The 15,199-nt window shown below is 41.2% G+C and overlaps 1 protein-coding gene across 2 annotated transcripts in view; it reads right to left on the reverse strand.

Moving 5' to 3' along the window:
* Window positions 1-14,874, reverse strand: part of ndc1 (NDC1 transmembrane nucleoporin) — a 31,652-nt gene extending 16,778 nt beyond the window's left edge. For both annotated transcript variants that reach the window (XM_060829736.1, XM_060829735.1), the window contains exons 1-12: window positions 14,703-14,874; window positions 9,555-9,675; window positions 9,363-9,464; window positions 8,720-8,894; window positions 8,477-8,612; window positions 6,036-6,144; window positions 5,054-5,105; window positions 3,537-3,669; window positions 2,774-2,866; window positions 2,569-2,650; window positions 1,284-1,442; window positions 553-849 (exon numbers count right to left, since the gene is read on the reverse strand). In XM_060829736.1, coding sequence (XP_060685719.1) covers window positions 553-849; window positions 1,284-1,442; window positions 2,569-2,650; window positions 2,774-2,866; window positions 3,537-3,669; window positions 5,054-5,105; window positions 6,036-6,144; window positions 8,477-8,612; window positions 8,720-8,894; window positions 9,363-9,464; window positions 9,555-9,675; window positions 14,703-14,738 — 1,495 coding nt within the window. In that variant the 5' untranslated portion in view covers window positions 14,739-14,874. The remainder of the gene's footprint in view (window positions 1-552; window positions 850-1,283; window positions 1,443-2,568; window positions 2,651-2,773; window positions 2,867-3,536; window positions 3,670-5,053; window positions 5,106-6,035; window positions 6,145-8,476; window positions 8,613-8,719; window positions 8,895-9,362; window positions 9,465-9,554; window positions 9,676-14,702) is intronic.
* Window positions 14,875-15,199: the final 325 nt, after the last annotated feature.

Below are 15,199 nucleotides of genomic sequence, written 5' to 3' on the forward strand. Positions count from 1 at the left end.
AAAAACTATTAAAATTACTTGGGTTCAGTATGAATTCCATTTGCTTTGTTAACTAATGCCCTAATTACTATCTCAAAGTAAAGCTGACGACAAGAGGTAACCAGCCAGTACTGTTTGCTGGAAAAAGTAAAGAGGAGATTCATCTTGGCTGAGTGCCCCTTAGACATATTAATATATACATTAAAGTTTGGTAGCATGCAGAGGACTGGTAATATCTATAATTCAGATTTGTTGGGAGGGGACAGAAATGTGGTAACAAAGGATGGGTAGGGGAAAGTGAGTGACAGAATAAAAGAGTAGATGGAAATAAACAGATGCCAAACCAATCGCTATTAACAGAAGCTCCCCTCAATATGGCTGAGTTTGCCAATTTAGAAACAGGACTCTACAGTTCAGCCATCTAATTATGCATTTTAATTGTACTAAGTCCCAATCAATTTTTAAGCTACTCACATTTGTGTCAATTTTTAATGACTTGCTTTCTACAAATTAGCTTGCAATAAGCTCTTGTCTATGAAATAGCTTCCTGTAGACCATCCACAGCAGAGCTACCTGAGGAGTTAGAAGCTGAGGTCCATAGTTTTGGCACGTTCCTCATTTCATGAGAAGTCGGTGAAGAGCCAAAGCTGGGAGAGCCCAAGTCTAACACGTCACTGAATCGGTTTACAGCAGCAGGAGAACCAAGAGGACTACAGGGATCTGGTGCACAAGGGAAGCCAAGCAAGCTTCTGAACGAAGTGCCTGAAGACTTGATCAATGACGATGGCTGAGGGCCCCGGCGTTGACGGGCAGAGAGTGGCGACCGTAAGGAAGGCTGGTAGCTGTTAGGCTCTTCAAGACAGGAAGTTCCTGAAATGGGAGGAATAAACATTATATAAGGAGCACATCAGTATTTTATTAGATTTATTATAAGATGATCACTACTGGCCAAAATGTATGCACAAAACTGGAGTAATCAATATTTTAAAAATCCAAAGCAATGTTATATTGCTAAAGTGATCGGAAATAAATGCAATAACTCTGGGCATGTTTTCAGAAACAAATTAGACGTTTAATGTTCCTGTTGTCAACGATGAAATGGAGTAAAAGGTCATCAGGTCGAGTAATTCTGATCAATTTCTATTCCACTCTCTGGTTTTGCATTTATTAATTCTCTCAGATAGTCAGTCACTCAACCAATTTTTGTCCTTTTCAAAGACCTGGTTCCCCATGACTTTACTACTGCCATAGTCCAAAAACAGCTTTCACAGCAGCATTTTAACAATACGAGGTCAAAGCCTGACCTGAAGTGCTCGGCAGATGTCCTTCCACAGGGATCGGATAGGATTTAATTCGACCGTTTGCAGCAATTGTTTCTTGATAATCTGCCAGTTTTTGGGTTAAATCATTTATCAAGGCTAAGCATTCACTTGATATGGCTATCCAATTATGAGGATGACCACCTTAAAAAAAAAATAGACAAGTGATTAGTTACACTAGATAACCCACAGAACTAACAATAGTGATTTTTACAGAAATGACTTGATAACATATTCAATAACTTGCAAAGTGGAATAAAGCTACACCAACAGAACTAGAAAGTACTGGGAAGAATCTGAAAGATAAATAGAGATGAATATTTCCCAGCAGAGATATCTGTGAGAACTATACTATTCTTGAAAAAAGACAAGTGCATAAATTACATAACCTGAGAGGAAAGTGCATTCAGTTTTCCTTATGAAGTGATTGTTATAAATGTAGATTGATTACAGATAAATGAAAATGAAGGCAAGATCAGAGAAGAGACCACTCAGACAGGGGAAACTTACAGCAATGGATGTGCAAGAGCGTTTTAGGAAGAAGAAAAAGAAGAGGTTAAGGTAGGGGAAAAGCAAAAGTGCAGATGAGAGCTGCAATCATTTTGATATTCATTTGTATATCATAATGGGCAGCACGGTGGCACAGTGGTTAGCACTACTGCCTCACAGCACCAGAGACCCGGGTTCAATTCCCACCTCGGGCAACTGTGTGTGGAGTTTGTACATTCTCTCAGTGTCTGCGTGGGTTTCCTCCGGGTGCTCCGGTTTCTTTCCACATTCCAAAAAATGCACAGGTTAGGTGAATTGGCCAAGCTGGGAGTGGTAGAGTCAGAATCATTGGCAACCTTTAAGTGGCAATTGGATAGGTACATGGATGGGTGCTTAATCTAGGATAGATGTTCGGCACAACATTGTGGGCCGAAGGGCCTGTTCTGTGCTGTATTGTTCTATGTTCTAAATTGCCCGTAGTGTCAGGTGAAGGGGTAAATGTGGGGGAATGGGTCTGGGTGGGTTGCTGTTTGGAGGGTCAGTGTGGACTTGTTGGGCCAAAGGGCCTGTTTCTACACTAAGTAATCTAATATTGCATTGAGATTAAAATTATAACTCATGTTTTCCACACATGAAATTTAAATTTATTTTTGAAATGGATTGTAAAATATGTTACTAGGGAAATTAAGACATTAACGAGTTCCCAGTACTCCCTGTCCCCTCCTCCTTCCATCCAAACCCAACACCCGTCCCAACTATATGAGCAAGCATTTCTTCGCACCTGGCTGGCTAAGGCTGAACACCTCCTGTCTCCGAGAAGCTGAATATTGGGAAAGTAAGGCCAAGTCTTGCAATGCTAGATACTGAAAAAGATATACTTCATTATTATCCTGTCTGCTGTAAATCCAATCTGCTACCTACAAGAGAGACTCATGAAACAATAAAAAGATGCTGTGTGTGTTAATGACACCATTTATTTGGTTTACCTTTATACAGGGGGAAACATTGTTTGTTAGGACTTTAGGGAGGCATCGATCAGCTTCCTCTCCAAATGAGGGCTGCACAGGAAACTGGAATGCCTGAGTCAATGGGGGAGAAAAAGAGTACAAACATGACATGAACAAGTCCTGAATTAAATACAAAAAGCTAAAGTTAGAACAGGCTTATGCAGAATTCCAGATTTTAAAAAAAAACAACCTTTCTGCACATAAAGACAAAGAATAATGACAGAACTTTGACATACGCAACTCAACGCCAGAGTACAGAGTGATGCAACAAAATGAAATGAAAAGACGACAAGGTGAATTAACAATGGCTTTGCAATTTAAGCAGTAATTCAAAATTGCTGATTTTCAACACTTGCTATTCTGATAATCCGAAAACTTTTCTATTTGCATACAGTGACTGACGTAAAACTCTCAGGATTTGGACCATGTAAAATAACATGAAGGGTCATCCTAGCATTGTCTATTTTGGAAATCACAACTGTTACTGAACAGTTTGGAAGCTGAACATTTACCAATGGTGTAGACATGGAAAACTGGTTCTATTACATTCGCAATAAATTCAAGTTAAAAAAAAGTTTGTCCACTATTAAAATTTTATTTTAGTATCTTTAGAGATTTTTGAAATAGTGTCATTGGCACACAATTCAAAATCTTGAAATTTTGCAACACAGATAATAAAATGCAAAAACTCTTGTACAGTTGTGCTACCCTTTAACTTTATACCATCGCATTCGTCACTCACCTCAGTAATGAAGATTTTAAACAGCAGCCATGTAATGTACCAGGTGACCAAAAGAAACGTACCACTTAACCAGGTTGTGTAGAGCAGTGGCAAGTCGAATAATCCAGTCAGGGTATCCAGGGAATGCTGTGCACTTCAGAAAAAGTTACAGACAGATGATGTTTCAAGTGCTCACTCACACATTGGCACTACTTTTGGAAATATTGCACCACATTGTGGTCATCTGACAGACATGATGCTTTCTAAAAAGAAATGTGGAGGTTAAGTATTGACCACAATCTTTTCAATGACACCCCTCATTCCCAGTTGAAACTGACAGTAGCACCAGGTTTCAAAAGGGAAAAATATAGTTATTTTATTCAAGTTATAGGCTAGAAGAGGAGGAATATTCTCTCAGAGGGTTGTGTGTCTTTGAATTTCTGCTTCCACCATCTTATGGGGGGAGTGACAGAGTCTTTGAACATTTTTAAGGCAGAAGTAGATAGATGCTTGATAAGGGAGGTGAAAGGTTTCTAAGGGTAGTTGGGAATATGGAGCAATCAGACCTGCCTGATCTTATTAGACATAGTAGACTTGAAGGGTCTAGTGACCTATCCCTGGCCCGATTGCATATGCTACATATTATCAACACAAAAACATCACCAATTTGGATTAAACAGCATCTGAGGAGCAGGAAAGTTGGCCTTTCAGGCAAAAGGCGTCTCATTCCTGATGAAGCTTTTGCCCGAAATGTTGATTCTTCTGCTTCTCGGATGCTGCCTGACCTGCTGTGCTTTTCCAGCACCACACTCTCGACACGGATCTCCAGCATCTGCAGCCCTCACTTTCACCCGAAAAACTGGAATAACACTTGGGAGAAAATAAATGAAAGGTTTTTGACTTTCAGTGAACACGTATGGTCGTAGTGGTGGTAGGGGTGTGCATGTGTATCTGTATGTGGAGCACTCTGCTGGAAACAGATTCAGTATTTACAAACACTTCAAGCAGATTTTCAACTCACGACACTCAAATATTTAAAGACAGCAACATTTGTAAGAAGCATCATACACAAACTATAATAAAGTCACTAACTTCAATTTTCAAGGAGCTCTCTAAAATTACTTAAACGGAAACATTTAATGTGTGGTGTGGTGCTACAGGCCATTAAGTCTCAGGTTAGATCCAGTTTGTGTAGTGTTCTTCGAGCTCAGCCAGAGCAGATATTGCACTAGTAAAATTTAAAGCCCCTGTGTGAGGTGGTGAAGAATGAATTATCATTACAGAAACTAAATAAGTGAAAGTGTGTGTAAAGATGCCATAGTTTCCAAATACTGACTACTTTTAATTTTATAAAAAATTAAAAATAATCGGCAGCTACTGCATCTCAGTTTCAGCTCTCACATTTTAGAATGGGCGAGACAGTGCGAAGGTGGCTTCAGGATACTCAGGGTAAGAACAGAAAAGAAAAAAAAAATCCAAATCTACAAAACACAGGATCAGACATTAATGAATTAATAGTTTCAATGCAGTTCACTAACCTATCTCTTTGAAGGGTTGTTGAGGCACTTATCCAGGCTCTTGGCACATAACCTGGGAAGAGACAATTTTAAAAAATGTAACATTGGGAAAAATATTCTGGAGATAGAAAACAACAAATCTTGAAATTGCACACTCCAAAGATAGAATTTTGCCCTGCATTCAGCACACACTTTGGATTTTAAATCTCCTACAACATAAGAAAACTTCTTTGCAAACAACTTCTTGTAAGCACTACTTAAGTACAATTGGCAGCACTATACCTATAAATACTGCATTCTGCTCAAACTGGACTTTTCTATTTAATTTTGGAAAAAAAACAGAGGAAGTTGGTGTATAACAGGAAAATGGAAACAAATATTTTTAAAGGCATGTAGCTTCAAGGAAAATACAGCAACTGAAAATTTCACACAACACACAGCAGAAACAGCACCTTGTTTTAAACAAAAAAAAATTCAGAATAGAAACTACAACAGGTTTATTATCCATCACATTGCAGTTAAATTTCACTTCTTATAGTCAATACTCCCTCCTAGGTACAACTCCTGACCATTGCTTACACATTATTTCTAAATGCAGCTTTACCCAGAGCTCAGACTCTTCGTTGTTCTCTCAGCTTCAGGACATGTTCTTCCTGTGTAAGGACCCTGCACATTTCTGCTGAAAGATTTGACGGCTAGGAATCACATTTTTCCAAAAACAAGAAATTAGGCCACAGCAGTGTTAAGTGGAAGAGACCAGTAACTGCTGAGTTCTGAATTTTTCGTTTCCTAATTTGTAGAATCAAATGGGGCATTGAAGAGATTTTAAAAAATTGCTATGAATGAAGGATGAGCAACAAAATCAGTATAGGACTAACAGAGTTAGAGAAAAATCAAAAACCATGCATCAAAACAATTATAGCGAGAAAGGGAGATACAATTCAACATTACCCAATCAGCAACACAAAAGAATCCTGAGTTCGATGTCAAATATGTAGATTACCTAGGAAGTAGTAAAGGATGCAGTAGTTCCTGAGAAAATACAGAGACTGAACAGCACTGTACTTAATGACCAAAGACAGATTTCCTTTGAACTGTGGGTACTTGAATTGCTGTAAAAGAAACAAAATAATTATTTTCCTTCTTGCACAAACCCCAGAAGAATTTGAAATACAAAATACATCACAATTAAGAACCATACAGAATTTGGCAGTTTTCCAGGCTACAGGATCAACTTTACAAAATCGGAAGCCATGACCGTGGGGGGATTAGTGGAGGTGCTGATCTGAAAGATGGAATGCAGTTCCCGTTTAGATGGTTGTCAAAAGGTATTTATTTCATTTGGGAAGTTTTATTACCCCTGCCGTCCACCATCTGTATAAAGCTAACTATACATAATTACTGGAGAGGATAAAACAGGATTTGCAGCGGCAGGAGGGATTAACGTTATCATGGTTAGGCTGAATTGCCCTGATTAAAATGAATGTTCTTACTTGTCTGTTGTACCCCATGAGAATGCTCCTATTGTTGCTACCTAGATGAGTATTACAGAGGCTCAGTGGTTGGCTAAGTTCTATTATAAGGTGTCGCAGGCACCCCCTAATTAAATTTACCAAATTGCAACTCTAGCAGGGTGAGGGAGGGGTGGATCTTACATACTCAAAGAGATATCAGCTAAGCACCCTGTTAGCATATGAGTGTGATTGGGTACAGGGGAATTCGGGGTCAACTTGGCTTGACTTTGAAGCCTCGCAGTCGAGATGTCCCCTAGTTAATCCATTATTTACGGATAAGTTGAAATCCGTGACCAAGCAGCGTAAGAGTCCAATCATTTTAAATATGGTAAAGGTTCGGAGGATAATGTGGCAAGACAAGGGCAACTGGTTTAAGACTTCACTGTTTACTCATTGGCATGAGCCCAAGGATTTAAACCTGGGGCAATGGGCTCCAGCTTTAAGTTATGAGAGAATAAGGGAATCTCCTGTCTGGAGATTTATTCGAGGAGGTGGTCTTGATGTCATTTAGCCAGCTAAGTCAGAAATATGGATTGTCTAATAGGGACCTTTTCCGGTAGTTTCAGATAAGGGATTATATGCAGAGGAAGACCATGATCCTGAATCAGTTTTACAAGTCAAACATGGAGAAATGAGTGCTTGGGTGTATGGACACTCTTTCAACTAGTACTATGTCTCATTTAGGGTACGTGGAATCGAGAGCTGGGAGAGGATATCTCATTGGAGGTATGGGAAGATATATGGAAAAATGTAAAGAAAATTTCGGTATGTAACAGCACAGGCCATGCAATTGAGGATCTTACACAGGGGTCACATGATGCCAGACAGGCTGGCTAAGTTCAAGAGAAGAGCGTCACCACGGTGTCCCAAATGTAAAATTAGTACAGGCACTCTCACACAGTGCTACTGGTCATGTTGTAAGATCCAGAGATACTGGAGTGCTATAGTAAGGAAGTTGAAGGACATCCTGGAGATCGGAGTTAAAGTGGATCCGGTATTTCTTCTTCTGGGGTTGCCAAATTTGCCCCCTTTGAGGAAACACAGAAAGAGACTGTGTAACATTCTTACCTAGTGTGCAAGGAAGAACATTTTAATGAATTGGATGTTTGAAAACCCCCCCGCAAGTCTTATGGGGTAGCGTAGGCTGGTGATGGAGTATCTCCCCCAAGACTACCTCACAAATACAGTACAACACAAAACAGAGCAGTTTTACTAGACATGGTGGCCCTTTTTAAATTATATTAATGCAGACTTATCAGCAATATTGATTAGGGCCATGGTATGTATAGCTGTGGAAATCAGTCCGGGCACCCGTCAGGCCATGGGAGGGGGAGGCTGGGGAAAAAGAATATAGGTACAATGACTGGCACTCCCAGGAACGAGAGCCTCAGTGAAGGTGTGATGAGTAAAATAGAATAAAGTAGTGAGATATAATTTAAGTTAATTTGAATTTAGTTTAAATTGTATTTAATTTGGTTTGTAGTTTAGCTTAAGTTAAGTAGATACCTTTGATTTGGTAGAATAGTAGATAGTTCATTATTAATAGTATCATGATATGACGTTGTTGTACTGCCTTGATCGTTCTGTATTTGGATAATACTTTTTTGTATATAGATATTTTGTAAAATATTTAAAAAGGTTTCTAATAAAAATATTTATTAAAAAAAACTATACAAAAACAAAAATTGGGGAACAAAGTCCTGGAAATCTCCAAGGTGAAGAGAAGAGAATCAAAAACTAGCAGAGTCAAAAAGCAGTACTTGGATGATAAATTGGTTTTAAAAAACATTAGGGCAAACAACGTAAAAAGGGTTTCAGTTTGCAGTTTGGATGAAGAGGTGATACATTCATTGTAGCGAAATTGCCCTTGCTTTTTAACGTATCTGCTTTTACTCAATTCAAAAGTAGAAATCAAAGAAATAAATGTTACCTGCAACATGGGGAATGACACATAATTGAAGTTGTTAACAAAATACAGAAGACTATAACTATATCCTATAAAGGCTCCGTCCATCAGTAAGAAAATGTGAAACTCATTCAGGCACATGTGGCTGCTGGATGATGAGCTGCAATGACAAGAATGGTCAAAGTAGATGGATTTGTGGACCACAAATAAAGATGTTCTGCAAACCAACAGTCTACAAACTCTGACTTCTATTAACATTATGCTCACCTGTCCTGAGATGAACAAGGTACACTGATCAGCTGATAGCGTCCCCCGGTTATTACTGCTGCACACCATGCCACCAGCATCCCCATTACTGCATGTACCACTGAATGGAGAAACCGACGGGGATGGAATACATTTCCCATAAGTGCAATACGGCTGCATGGAATAGAAGGCTCTACTGCAGAAAGGAAAAGAACAAATGATTTATATGCTTTGTATTTAAACCTGTGTGGATTCACTGCCTCAACTTGGCTGGATTCTTTCGTCAATTTGTTTGACTTTTGTTCATCTTCTCTTTGGTTCCCTATGTGAGCATTGGAGCAAGGTGGCATATTGAAATAGCAGGCAATTGGAAGGGTAGGGTCATATTTGCCTACTGAATGGAGACCTTCCACAAAGCAGTTACCCAGTGTGCATTCACTTTCCACAACAGAGGGGCCTGCATTGTGAGTGGTAAAGACAAGCTTGAATTTGTCAGCTTACTTCAGTTCCAAGAAGGTAATAATGGACTCAAAACACTAACTGTTTTTCTCTCCACAGATGATCTTATACGTGCTCAGTTTCTTTGGTGCTTTATTCTGGTTTTTAATTTAAGATCTCCAGCATCCACAGCATTTTGCTCTTTTCAATAATAAACTTCTAATACCTGTGTAAAACTCTGTATTGAAAATACCAATTGTCACTACGACTCCACAAAGTACCAGAACTGCAAAGATTATATAGGAACTATTCAAATGATTCAGCGAATCTGAAAAATAAAAAGGACACAGAGGCTTCACTGACCAATCCATTCCAAACGGGAATTGTTTCTTTCTCAGTTAGATCATAAGCACAATACCTGTAATCCATTGGATAGGATGGAAAACGTTCAATCTGCTAAGCAGTATAAAAACAGTTGTGGAGACAGGTAGCAGCAAGACAGACCAAGCAATTGAAGCTGCTGCTCGCCAACTGAACACCTGGAAGCAGTATGACAAGACAGGAATTAATATTTTTACAGCACCTCAAAGGGTTGCTGCAAGTTTCAAAACTGGGAGGAGCAGTACATATAAATCATCATACAAATATACAATCGTAGGTATTTTTCACATTTCTGTTCAGCCTGGAACCAGATCTTTCACATTGTTGTCAGAGAGAGATCAGCCTGGCTACAGTAAAATCTTGCAAGTTTAACATGTAATAGTGTTTTGAGTCCTTTGCAACAGTATTATGAAATAAAATTTGACGCAACTACAGGTATGTGATAAGCAACAGCTTTGCAAGATGTAGGTTTTAAAAGAATGTTCTACAGTCAATAGGTACCATATTTCTAAACCAAATTCAGGGACAGATAGGCTGGTAGCATAGTAGCTAGGAACATGGAATTTGTACTCTTCATACAGAACTGAGTGAGTTTGAGGGACTGAGCCCGATCCGCTGAGTGGCAGAAATAAACACTAAAGCACTTCCACTTACTGACATGTCTTCAGTATTACATGCACCAAGCAGCAGTTATTTTCAAATTTATTTATGGGACTTGGGTATCACTGGCTGTCCAGCCAACATTTTTATTGACTGTCCCCAACTGCCTTTGAGAAGATGGTGAACTGCCTTCTTGAACTGCTGCAGTCCACCTGATATGGGATGACATACAATGCTATTCGGGAGGGAGCTCCAGGATTCTTACCCAGTGACAGAAAAGGAATGGTGATATATTTCTAAGTCAGTATGGAATGTGGCTTGAAAGGGAACTTGCTGGTGGTGGTGTTCCTAAGTACCTGCTACTCTTGTCCTTCCAAACGAAAGTGGTTGTGGGTTTGGAAGTTGCAGTCTGACGATCTTTGGTAAATTTCTGCAGTGCATCTAATAGACAGTACACACTGTTGCTATTGAGCATCGGTGGAGGAGAGAATGGATGTTTGTGGATGCCGTGGCAGTCAAGTAGGCTATTTTGTCCAGTATGATGTAAGGTTTGAGTGTTGTTGGAGCTCCACCTATCAAGGCAAGTGGAGAATATTCCATCACAGTCCTGACTTGTGAATGATGGACAGGTTTTGGACAGTCAGAAGGTGAATTACTCGCTGCAGTACTCCCAGTCTCTGACCTGCTCTTGGAGCCACTGTGTTTATATGGCAAATCCAGTTGAGTTTCTGGTCAATGGTAACTCCAAGATGTTGATAGTGGAGGATTCAGTGATGGCAACACCATTGAATGTCAAGGAATGGTAGTTAGATTTTTTTTTAAAATGGGAGATTGCCATTGCCTGGGATGTGCGGCAAGAATGTTACTTGTGACTTGTCAGCCCAAGCCCAGATATTGTCCATTTGAACACAGCCTGCTTCAGTATCCGAGGAGTTGCAAATGGTGCAAAACATTATGCAATCATCAGGAACATCTCCACTTCTAACCTCACAATGGAGGAAAGGTAATTGATGAAGCAGTTGAAGTTGCTTGGGCCTAGGACATTACTCTGAGGAACTCCTGCAGAGATGTCCTAGAGTTGAGATGACTGATCTCCAATAACATCAGTCAAAGAATGTGGTGCTGGAAAAGCACAGCCAGTCAGGCAGCATCCAAGGAGCAGGGGAATCTATGTTTTGGGCATAGGCCCTTCATCAGGAATTCCAAGGAGCAAAGAAGTGGTGTTTTGTGCATAAGCCTGACTGGCTGTGCTCTTCCAGCACCACACTCTCAACTTTGATCTCCAGCATCTGCAATCCTCACTTTTCTCTCCAATAAGTGCAATATTCTTCCTAAATACCAGATATGACTCAACCAGCAGAGAGTTTGCCCCCGATACTCTCTGATTCCAGTTCTGTTAATGTTTCTTGATGCCACACTTGGTCAAGCACGACCTTGATGTTAAGGGCCGTCATTCTCACCTCTGGAATTCAGCTCTTTCATCCATGTTTGAACCAAGACTGTAATGAGATTAGGAGCTGAGTGGATCTGGCAGAATCCTAACTGGGTGTCTCTGCGCAGGTTATTGCGGAGAAGGTGCTGCTTGAGCGCACTGTTGATGACACCTTCCATCACATCACAACACAACACCCAAACGAACAAGGGATTCTTCTTGAAATACTGCTTCATTATGAGCAATCTCCAGAAATTATGGAGTTACGGTCACTAATTCCTTGTTCCAAAGCAGGTGCAGCCACTAATCATGAGAAGCATATTTCTTTCAAAATGCAGTCTGCCTCTTTTCAAAGGATTGCATTACTGCACAAAGATTCCTTAGCTTAACATTATGATTATGTTAACATCATGTTAAATTCACACCAAAATAGTTGCTCATTATCTTAATGAGGCAGGGTATAAATCAATTCATAAGAGCTAACTAAGTTACAACAGTTACAGAGTCACAGAGTTTTTACAGAACATAAAGAGCTTCTTTGCCACATTGTATCCACACCAGTCATCAAACATGCATTTATTCTAATTCCATCTTCCACTGTTTGGCTCATACCCTTGTATGCTATTGATTAAAATACTCAAATAGACTTCAAATGTCTTGTGGGTTCCTCTCTCCCATCTTTTCAGGCAGTTAGTTCAAGATACTCACAACTCTTGAGTGAAAATAATTTTCCTCAAATTCCCGATAAAATTCCTGCTCCTTATCAAAAACTGTGCCACATAGTTATTGAACCCTCTACTAAAGGGAGAAATTTCTTCCTATTCTGGCCCATCTCTGCCCCTCGGAACTTTGTACATCTCAATCAGATTCCCCTCTCAGTCTTCCCTACTGTAAGGAAAACAACCCCAGCCCACCTAATACATCTTCATTGCTAAATCACTCCAGCCCAAACATATCCTTATGAATCTATTCTGTATCTTGGTGCAATCACATCCTATGTGTGGTGATCAGGACTGCTATGGACAAAGTAACAGTGAGAGAGAGACTCACTGAGATCTTTGTAGAGAGGAGAACAACTTCAAGGTGAGTATCCTTGGAAGAGGATTTGCAGTGAGGTTAAAATCAACTAGACTAAAGTGAGGACTGCAGATGCTGGAGGTTAGAGTCGGGAGTGTGGTGTTGGAAAAGCACGGAGGGTCAGGCAGCATCAGGAATTCCTGATGAAGGGCTTACACCTGAAACGCCAATTCAACTGCTCCGCAGATGCTGCCTGGCCTGCTGTGCTTTTCCAGCAACACACTGACAACTCTAATAATGGCAAACATCCCATCTGTCTTATTTAGGTGTCCTGCTGCCTTCAAGAATCTATGGATATGCACACTAAGGTTCCCCTGATCCTCTGTATTTCATGGGGTCCTGCTATTAACTATTCCTCTCGTGCAACTGGAGATACTAGGCTTTGGAAAGGTATGAGAGGTAAAATTTATAATCATCTAGCAAGCAACAATTTGATTTCAGATAGTCAACATGGTTTCGTCAAGGGCAGGTTGTGTCTCACAAACCTCACTGAATTTTTTGACAAGGTGACCAAGTATGTAGATGAGGGTAGGGCAGTTGACGTCGTATACATGGACTTCACTAAGGCCTCTGATAAGGTTCCATATGGTAGGCTGATGGAGAAAATGCAGAGGCATGGAATTGAGGACGATTTAGAGCTTGGATTAGAAACTGGCTTTCTGGAAGAAGGCAGCGAGTGGTGGTTGATGGAAAATATTCAGCCTGGAGTCCAGTCACTAGTGGTGTGCCACAAGGATCTGTTTTGGGACCACTGCTGTTTGTCATTTTTAGAAATGACTTAGGCATCGGTGGATAGATTAGTAAATTTGCAGACGACATGAAAGTTGGTGGAGTAGTGGACAGTTTGGAAGAATGTTACAGGTTGCAGGGTGACTTGGATAAACCGCAGAATTGGGCTGAGAGGTGGCAAATGGAGTTCAATGCAGCCAAATGTGAGGTGAGACACTTTGGGAAGAATGCGGCAGAAAATGTCCTGATGAAGGGCTTATGCCCGAAACGTCGAATTTCCTGTTCCTTGGATGCTGCCTGACCTGCTGCGCTTTAACCAGCAACACATTTTCAGCTCTGATCTCCAGCATCTGCAGACCTCACTTTTTACTTTGGGAAGAATAACAGGATGGCACAGTACTTGGTCAATGGGAAGATTCTTGGTAGTGTGGTTGTTCAGAGGGATCTTGGAGTCCATGTGCATAGATCCCTGAAAGTTGCCACCCAGGTGGATAGTGCTGTTAAGAAGGCACACAGTGTGCTAGGTTTCATTGGTAGAAAGATTGAGTTGTGGAACCGCAATATCATGCTGCAACTATACAAAACGTCAGTACAGCCATACTTGGAATACAGTGTACAGTTCTGGTCACCCCATTACAGAAAGGATGTGGAAACATTGGAAAAGGTGCAGAGGAGATTTACCAGGATGTTGCCTGGTTTGGAGGGAAGGTCTTATGAGGAAAGGCTGAGAGACTTGGGTCTGTTCCCATTGGAAAGGCGGCGGCTAAGGGAAGATTTGATAGAGACATACAAGATGATCAGAGGATTAGACAGGGTAGACAGAGAAAGACTTTTTCCTAGGATGATGACGTCAGCTTGTACGAGAGTACATAACTACAAATTGAGGGGTGATAGATTTAAGACAGATGTCAGAGGAGTGTTCTTTACGCAGACTCACAAGGGCGTGGAATGCCCTACCTGCTAACGTAGTCAACTCAGCCACGTTAGGGAGATTTAAACAATCCTTAGATAAGCACATGGATGATTTTGGGATAGTGTAGGGGGAAGAGCTGAGAATAGTTCACAGGTCGGTGCAACATCGAGGGCCGAAGGGCCTGTTCTGCGCTGTATTGTTCTAAATACTGTACTGTACTGTTGGGGCCAGGAAGGGTCAGACACCATGCATCCCATTCAACATTACTTTCAGTGGATTCCTGCTGGTGTATGGGGAGGGGGAGGGTTAAGGAAGAGTTAACAGCCAAATCTTGGCTTTTCCTGTTGCCCCAGACCAGCAGATGCAGATGTAGATGTAGATCTGAACGTGACCCTCGTGACCAGGGAGGCCTAACAGCAGCCGGCGGCTCTCACCTTGCGGATGAACCAAAAGCCCGGGGGCTGCTCCATGATGCTGCTGTTGCTACTGCCGTCCCCTCCTTTCTCTCTGTCTCCCTTCCTCCCTCCTTCTTCCTCTTTCTGCCGGTCTCCGACCCAGGCCGCTCCCGCGCTTTCCGATTCAAATAGCTCACCGAGCCGCCATCCCGCCGCCGGCGCACGCTTTTTGCGTCAGCAAAGACGCACGACTTACCGTCACCATTGGGAACGGGGCGGGGCGACGCCATATTTGATCGGGGCGACGCCATATTTGATCGGGGCAAATGCTGGCGCCCTCTTCAGGACAGACTTGATTGGTCCGGAGGAGGCTCTCCTCAGGAGTATGTTTCTCGAAGAACAAAAATGACTGCGGATGAGAAACTTCTATTCCAATACTGTTCTCATATTCATCGAGACACAAATGTCGGGGCGTGCCTGAAAACGATTAGCAACACTTAGACAATTCCTGAAGAAGGGCTTATGCCCGAAGCGTC

Source organism: Hemiscyllium ocellatum, chromosome 9, assembly GCF_020745735.1.
Source record: "Hemiscyllium ocellatum isolate sHemOce1 chromosome 9, sHemOce1.pat.X.cur, whole genome shotgun sequence".
NCBI lineage: Eukaryota > Metazoa > Chordata > Chondrichthyes > Orectolobiformes > Hemiscylliidae > Hemiscyllium > Hemiscyllium ocellatum.